At 35.5% G+C, this 7,988-nt stretch overlaps 2 protein-coding genes across 3 annotated transcripts; one reads left to right on the top strand and one right to left on the bottom strand.

The window, feature by feature from the left end:
* Position 1: 1 nt before the first annotated feature.
* LOC110410072 (Zinc-finger domain of monoamine-oxidase A repressor R1) lies at positions 2-3,600 on the bottom strand (the record flags this gene model as incomplete). The annotated part of the gene is made up of 5 exons (XM_021419652.1): positions 3,187-3,600; positions 2,668-2,895; positions 1,370-1,453; positions 476-605; positions 2-391 (listed from the first exon to the last, which is right to left on the bottom strand). Coding segments are annotated over exons 1-5 (1,146 nt in total), but the record flags the coding sequence as incomplete, so codon positions are not given.
* A 565-nt stretch (positions 3,601-4,165) lies between these two features.
* On the top strand, positions 4,166-6,517 carry LOC110409213 (GDSL esterase/lipase At2g23540-like). 2 transcript variants are annotated; one of them, XM_089782403.1, is made up of 6 exons: positions 4,166-4,370; positions 4,460-4,728; positions 4,932-5,062; positions 5,154-5,402; positions 5,505-5,760; positions 5,981-6,517. In XM_089782403.1, exons 1-6 carry the CDS (start codon positions 4,252-4,254, stop codon positions 6,202-6,204), a joined length of 1,248 nt encoding a protein of 415 aa, XP_089638529.1. In that variant the 5' UTR covers positions 4,166-4,251; the 3' UTR covers positions 6,205-6,517. The 2 variants fall into 2 exon arrangements, with proteins under 2 accessions (XP_089638529.1, XP_021274160.1); XM_021418485.2 differs by having other exon boundaries at positions 4,167-4,728.
* The last annotated feature ends 1,471 nt before the right edge of the window (positions 6,518-7,988 follow it).

Consider the following 7,988-nt stretch of genomic DNA (forward strand, 5'->3'; position numbering starts at 1 on the left):
CAGAATCTGACTCTGAAGATCCCAGCTGCCCATGGGCATCAACGTTGATCTCTGTAGATTCCCCTTCTTCAAACTCAGCTTCAGAATTTGAGAAGGGCAATGATTTCTTTGCAGAATTTTGATGAATAATAGTTGGATTTGGTTCTGGGTACGCACTGTTGTCTTTTTTCTCGGTGTTCAAGCCATCCTCTCCAGATTGAGGCTTTAACATTTCAGGCTGAGTATTTTTGACATCAGAAGATCCTTTTGTTGGCAGTTCTAGAGCTGGAAAGGACAGCGACCTCTTAGCAGAAACCTGATCAATAGTATCTGGATTCTTTTCATTATTGGTTTGCACACGTCGGGTTTGAATGAGATAATGTGCAACTGACTTGAAGCCCATTTGTGATATCTGGAAAGTGGATAAAGTAGCTTAGATCTAACTTCACCTTCCCAAAAAAGTCTGAGCAAGAACACACGCTATTGGTAGACTTACCTTCCTATAAAGAGAGCCAGTAGGGGCCCATCCTTTCGCTTGCCGGCACAAACTACAGTTGCAAATTCCACGACACACAGGGCAAACCCAATTTGGATTCTCTATAGCTTCAAGCACATGCTCTCCGTATCTGCATGGTTTAGATTGAAACTTAACAACAAAAACACAAATAGAATGCAATAAATAATTAGAACTAAAAATTTTGAAACGCCTAGAAAAATAATATTCTAGCTGAAAGCTTGAAACATCAAAATATTTAGTGACATCCACATGGAAAAATGGAGAGGAAGGTTCTGAAGGCCTCCATATCAAGCGAAACAGTAGATAACATGTCCCCACTAGCTAAATTTAGGTGGCGTGAGCAAGATGATACTCAAAGGATTTTTGAGAGCAGAGACGATGAGGTCATCCTATGCTTATTCATGTACCTTATTGTAACTTTTAATCGATAAAATATTACATCAATTTGAGGTGTAGCATTTAGGGTTAGAACATCATTAGTCAAACTGGCTAGAATACTTGGATAGTCTCAATCATTGCAGACTGGCTAGAATACTTGGATGGTCTCAATCATTTCAGACATCTGCACTTTCTGAACTGAATATGCAGCCATAACAACAAGAAAAGACAAAAAGGAGCTACTTGAACTAACATTTTGGAATCAACCAGGGAAAGTGGCATGAACTACAAAATAAGAAGAGCATGTAGAAACAAAATTAAGTGCTTGAATTCTGAGGAAATATAAAACTATGGCTATAACAGATTTTCTGATTGCTTTGGTTGTTAGAATGCACAATTTATGTATTAAAATTAAAAAAATTACTGATATTGCAGGACAAGAGGAAGCACAGAGGTTAAGGAAGACATGTATATAACTTTAACAAAAATTTGCACCTCATATATAAACAATCTCCACAGAACTGTCCTTGGACCATGTCGCATTTGCTACAATGAGTACGATGACCAAGAGTTTTCTGCCTGCAACACAGCATCTTTATCTTGTCACTAAGTGAAATCAATTTAACTGCCTAAAGTCATAGTAAGTAATACGAATAAAAGAAGATTATGAAACGGCATATAGCTGGGTGGTAAGCAATGTGGAAGAGAGAGGAAAAATGGTAAAGGATGTGCTTTAACCATTAGAATACTATCACAATTCAAATGCGTCTAACATTAAAAAAGGAACAGTAATATACAGAAAGGTTATTGTAAAATGTACAGCAAGTTAACCTGAAGTGTTTGTTACACTATATTTCTTATATCACCATTGTTCGCAAATGAATGAAAGCTCACTGGTAATACTACAGCCAAAATAAACCTTAAGGCACCATTCCAATCAACATATCACTGCTTCCACCAGCTGTCCATGTTCTCAGATTAGAGGACAAGCAAGCAAGGCATCCTGCCTCTCACCACAACCCCAAGTGGCGACAAAGACATTATTCAGATCAACACAATTATGTAGCCCTTATGTTGAAAATGAAAAAGCAGTTGAAACAAAGATTTCCTTAAAAGTTTCAAGTTCTCAAAAAGGAAACATTCATTAAACAAGTAAGATGATGCTGAAGAAACTAAAATAACTTAAATTTTCTTTCCTCTAATCTAACAGACCCCTTTTGAAGTTTTAGGATATTTATGAGCTAAAAACCAAAACTACTAATGTTGGTAGCCATGAATTGTATAATTATGAGCTAGAAACTAAAACTACTAATGTTGGCAGCCAAGACATTATTTCTTTCCTCTAAAAAAACAAAAATTTCTTTCCTCTAATCTAACAGACCCATTTTAAAATTTTAGGATACTCATGAGCTAGAAACTAATACTACTAATGTTGGTAGCCAAGACATTATTCAGACCAACACAATGATGTAGCCCTTACGTTGAAAATGCAAAAGCAGTTGAAAGGGAGATTTGTTTAAACTTTCAAGTTCTGAGAAAGGACATTCATTAAACAAGTAAAATAAAGGTGAAAAAGCTAAAAAACTTAAAATTTCTTTCCTCTAATCTAATAGACCCCTTTTAAAGTATTAGGATAAACTAAAACTACTAACGTTGGTAGCTAAGAATTGTATAATTGAATTATCTTGTGCAATTATATCATACTTCAATTAAAAGTTCACACTGTTATAGATTCATATACTAATAATATAGTTTTCCATATACAGAAGATGGGATAGAAAAGATTCCCAGACCGGCATTGATGGCAAGTCTTTCCCTTGACAGGATCATAAATCCGTCTTCCATCACTCCCACATCCATCCACAAAAAGTGTCCAGCTCCTTTCAGTGTTTCCCAAAAGTTTCTCATGCTCTTCCGTATACACCTCTGATTCCTTTAGCTTCAGATGCACATCCTCCAAAACTTCATCTTTTCTTGCCAAAACCACTTCTGAATAGGACACTGGAGTAGTATTTTGCAACCTAAACACCCCAAAAAAATAAACAAAAACATTAACTAGTTTTGAACTTGCAGTATTATCCAAGAGTACAAGTTTCTTCCTTTCTCTTTCTCAATTCCATAAAAACATGAATAAATAAAAATAAAAGCTTTAGTACTTCAATACAGCCTTTAAACCCCAATGAAAAAAACTCCAAATTCGTTGCTTTCGATTTTTCTTGGAACTTGTTTAGTTTCTTGTTCTACTTAGGTGAAATAAGGATTAAACTAAACAATAAAAAAAAATTGCAAAACAAGGGCAACAATAAAATCACCTGGAGGAGCGGCGGAGGGGGCCAGATGGCAACAAGGAAGAGGGTAGTGGGGTAACTGGCGGCTTACTGCCGCTGCGGGGACGCCCACGCCTTGAGGAGAGATGAGAGTTGGAGTTGAGGAGGGAGTTGGACAGGTCTTTGAGACCAAGCTGTTGCATTCTTTCAAGGTTCTCTTTGATCCTTTCATCTCTGGACTGTTCATAAAGTGAGATTTTTGGGGTTCGGGTTTTGTTCTCATTGTTGGTTTGAAGATGATGATCAGAGTTGTTTGGTGAGATTTCTACGGTTTGGGTTTTCATTCTCACTGCCGGCATTGTTCTCTGCTCCTCTCTTTCTTCCTTGGGTGTCTTTTCAAGGCCTCTGTTCTCTCGTTCCCGTGTCTCAACGGTCGAGTTTCGAGCCCATTATGGGAAGTGGGAGAGGGAAAAGGGAAAAGTGAGCTGGCCAGTTGGATGCTACCAGTTTAAAAAAAAAATATCCGTACTGTACTGTTTTTACAAAAAAATTATTTTCAACTGCACTGCCATGTTCGGGGAATAAAGCCCATTTGAGAAGAGGGTCGGGCCTGACTGGATCCTTTTCTTTGTGGGAGATTTGGGCTTTATCTTGTGCTTATTGGGCTTCTGGACCCTTAAAATCAAGCTAAAACAAAAGCAACTAGGCTTTAAGACTCATGAAAAATTGGGAAATAAAGCAGAAATTGGAGCACTATCCCATTTTCATTTCGAGGTTTCTGGAATTCTCAATTATTTAACATGATTTGGTGATCATATAGTCCAACCATGGCACATCAGTTTTGACTGAAAATTATAGATTTGCTCCAAGTTGTGTAATCTCAAATTTTCTGAGTTACCAAACATCACCAAGGCTCCACCAGAACATTCTCAATTCAGCCTGCTGATTCCAATAATACCAACAAAGAAAAGAAAAAAAAAAAGAAATTAAATCAAGAGTTTGTATGTGACCATATAATATATAATCTAGGCTGCCACCTTACGTATGCCTAAAGAAAGGCCTAAAAGTTCATAAAACGTTGAGAAATTTACAGGATGTTGATCAACAACCATGCATCAAACGGTCCATCCCTTTACAAAACGGGGTCAAACCAAATGCAACTCCATAAAAACTCAAGTCTTGCAAGTTTTATCAAGTGGAATTGATTCTCTTTGCTCCTCCCAGCTAACAGGAAAGTAGTTTATATACTCACCTATTTGCATCTACGGTGCTTGGGACTTAAAAGCCTAATCTGTATCAGCTTTGATTGTGGAATAATAGGAGCTATGGCGGCCAGGGTGAAATATTCTTGGGGTCTTGCCTTGGTTCTTTTGTGCATCGTGAGTTTGAGCTACTCCGGCAACGCTGCCGATGCGGGGCTTGGAGCTTCTTTCGTCTTTGGTGATTCTCTCGTGGATGCTGGTAATAATAACTATTTACCCACCTTGTCTAGGGCAAATATTCCACCAAATGGGATTGATTTTAAAGCTTCCGGTGGAAATCCTACCGGCCGCTACACCAACGGGAGAACAATAGGTGACATCGTTGGTAAGCTCTTCTCTTTCTTTATGATTCAATATGTACTTATGTCATAACGAGTATATTGTAAATTGATAATATATAATCAAGTTGACAAGTAGATATACTCCTTGTTTTGCTGATTTAAGTTTGATTAATTTTTGATATATTGTAAATGAAATGATGTACTTACATATGAATTAGACTAAACTCTTTTGTTTTTATGTTGACAGGAGAAGAATTGGGAGTACCAAACTATGCAGTTCCATTTCTGGCTCCAAATTCTACAGGAAAAGCTATACTCTACGGTGTGAATTATGCATCCGGAGGAGGAGGGATTATGAATGCAACTGGAAGAATATTTGTTAGTTTTCTCTCTATATTTGTACACCTTCTAACACTATTCATTTCCACACAAATGTTTTAAGGAATTATAAATGTAATCTATTTTGCAGGTTAATAGGCTAGGATTGGACATCCAAATCGACTTCTACAATACTACGAGAAAGCAGTTTGATAAATTGTTGGGTCCATCCAAGGCCAAAGATTATATAACGAAGAGATCCATCTTCTCAATCACAATTGGAGCAAATGATTTTCTGAACAATTATCTTCTCCCAGTTCTCTCCATAGCAGCAAGGATTTCCGAGACCCCTGATGGTTTCATTGATGACATGATCAATCACTTAAGGGACCAATTAACAGTATGCAAATCCAATCACACATGCTTAATAACCAATGCAATTTCACTGGATAAATTTGTTGATTATTAACTAACAATTAATATGTTGTGTCTATGGTGGCAGAGACTTTACCAGCTAGATGCTCGGAAGTTTGTCATAGGAAATGTTGGTCCCATAGGCTGCATACCCTATCAGAAAACGATCAATCAGCTGAATGAAAACCAGTGTGTTGATTTGCCAAATAAGCTAGCGAAGCGGTACAATAGCCGCTTACAGGATTTGCTGACTGAACTGAATGGAAAGCTCCCTGGAGCCACATTTGTTCTCGCCAATGTGTATGACCTAGTAATGGAGCTCATCACAAATTATGAGAAATATGGTACTAATTAACCGACATTTCTAGTCTTTCAATATATATATATATATATATATATATATATGTCTTTTGTATATACGGTATTAGATTACAAAAGAAATAGAACTCTATCATTCCACTCATCTCAAAGTTGGAACTCACAACTTTTGAAATTATAGAATTGTATATGCTGATATGCCTGTATTACCCAAATATATATCTAACAAATGTGTGCTTTATGTAGGTTTTATAACAGCAAGCAAAGCCTGTTGTGGGAATGGAGGCCAATTTGCAGGTATAATTCCCTGTGGACCAACATCCAGTATGTGCAAGGATCGCGACAAACATGTTTTCTGGGATCCTTACCACCCAAGCGAGGCTGCCAATCTCATAATCGCCAGGCAACTTCTTTACGGAAGCACAAAATATATTTCCCCAGTGAATCTTAAACAGCTTCGTAATATTTAGCTGTACTGGTTTTCCTTCCATCTTTGGTGACTATTTTTAATCGTTTCCTCTTTGAAAAGTACCCAAACCAGATTGCTTGTTACGACAAGAGAATTGTTATTGTTTCCATTGTTTGCTTTGCTAATATTTCACAACCACAAGTTTCTTTTGTAGCTTTCATCGCTTTTTCAAGAACTTCCTTTTGTTTCCTTCTATGGTTTCCTGCTTTTCTTCCTCTCTTCATTGTCTTTTGTATCTACTTCCATGTTTGTAACACGTTTGAGACCTTGGAGAAACTTTCAAGCTTCAATAAATGTGTAAATGATTCCACTAATTTTTTTCCTTGGTGTCATGCAAGTGGCAGTTGCAGTTGAAGGTGGATGATCGGCTTTTCCAACAAGAAACTCATCCACAAAATGACCCAAGCCTGCAGAAAACCGTGTACCTACCTTCTTGAATAAATGCAATGACTTGTTGCCTATAGGCAAAGAAACAAACTAGCTGGCTTGATTGCTGTGCTGTGCCCTCTGTTTATCGAATTAATATGGATTGAAATTTGGAAAATACATCCAGCTGTCGTCCACACAAAGTGAACCAATTATCTGCCGACCGACCGCTTTTAAACTTTCCTAAACAGCATAGAAACCAAATCTTCCTAGACTTCCCTCCCTGGCATTCCATTCTCATCTTTCTTTTGGCTTGTCTTCTTCTTCCACCTTTAACTGTTCTTTTGCCTCTGTCATCCTAATTGCACAAGGAAGGAAGTCATGTTTCCTAAATAAATAGTTAAAATAGGTTAAAATTTAATCTTGAAATAAAATAATTCGACAAAAGCATTAATTTAGTCTCCTAAATATTTATTGACACAGGATGTCCTTTATCACATATACAATTATTTATTTTATCTAACTAATTAATTTTAAGTAATACTTATAAAAATTCATCAATTATTTTTAAAAAAATTATTTTTTTATTAAGTTCAATGAAATCTCTATATTTTTATTTTCAATTAAATAGATTTTTATAATTAATAGTTTATTAATTATTATTAATCAAAATATTATTTATCATTTTATATCATATGACATTAACTTGATAATATGATCATATTACATTTTATCTTTTACGTCAATACCATATTAATATAAAATAACAAGTGATATTTTGATTAATGATAATTAATCAATCATTAATTATAAAAGTTTATTTAATTAAAAACAAAAATATAAAAATTTAATTAAACGTAGTAAAAAATAAAAACTTATTTAATTTTTTAAAATTGTTCAAATACTTTTCAAGAATTAGACCATTAATGTATGCTTCCTCCAGATCTAAGGTCTCTATCAAAAAAATTATCACACATGGTTTTTACTAACCAAAAAAAAAATTCCCCCCCCCTGGGTGAGAAATTAATAAAAAAAAAAAAAGGAAGAAAGAAAATGAATCCTGTAAATGATTTGCTTTGGAAACCAGTTACACGAGTGAGACGGTTGTCATGAGTGAGGGCCTTTCGCATGTTGTTCCATATTAGTTGCTATCAATTATTACATTGTAATCATCATAGTCAAAACAAATTCTGTGGTGCATATGACAATGCCAAAAAGGCATGCAAAACCTCCTTATCTTGTATGCTATGACACAGATTTATGATGCAAAAAATCTCCCAATCCTTAGCTTGGCATGTAAAAAAATTGAGAAAATATATCAAAATACTGTACAATCATGATCACTTAAGACAAAAAAAACTAAGAAAAGATTACCAAAGTAATACCTTCTATATATATAATTATTAATGATGACCTATG

This window comes from Theobroma umbraticum, unplaced genomic scaffold, assembly GCF_002168275.2.
Source record: "Theobroma umbraticum cultivar Fairchild unplaced genomic scaffold, ASM216827v3 scaffold_44.0, whole genome shotgun sequence".
Lineage (NCBI taxonomy): Eukaryota > Viridiplantae > Streptophyta > Magnoliopsida > Malvales > Malvaceae > Theobroma > Theobroma umbraticum.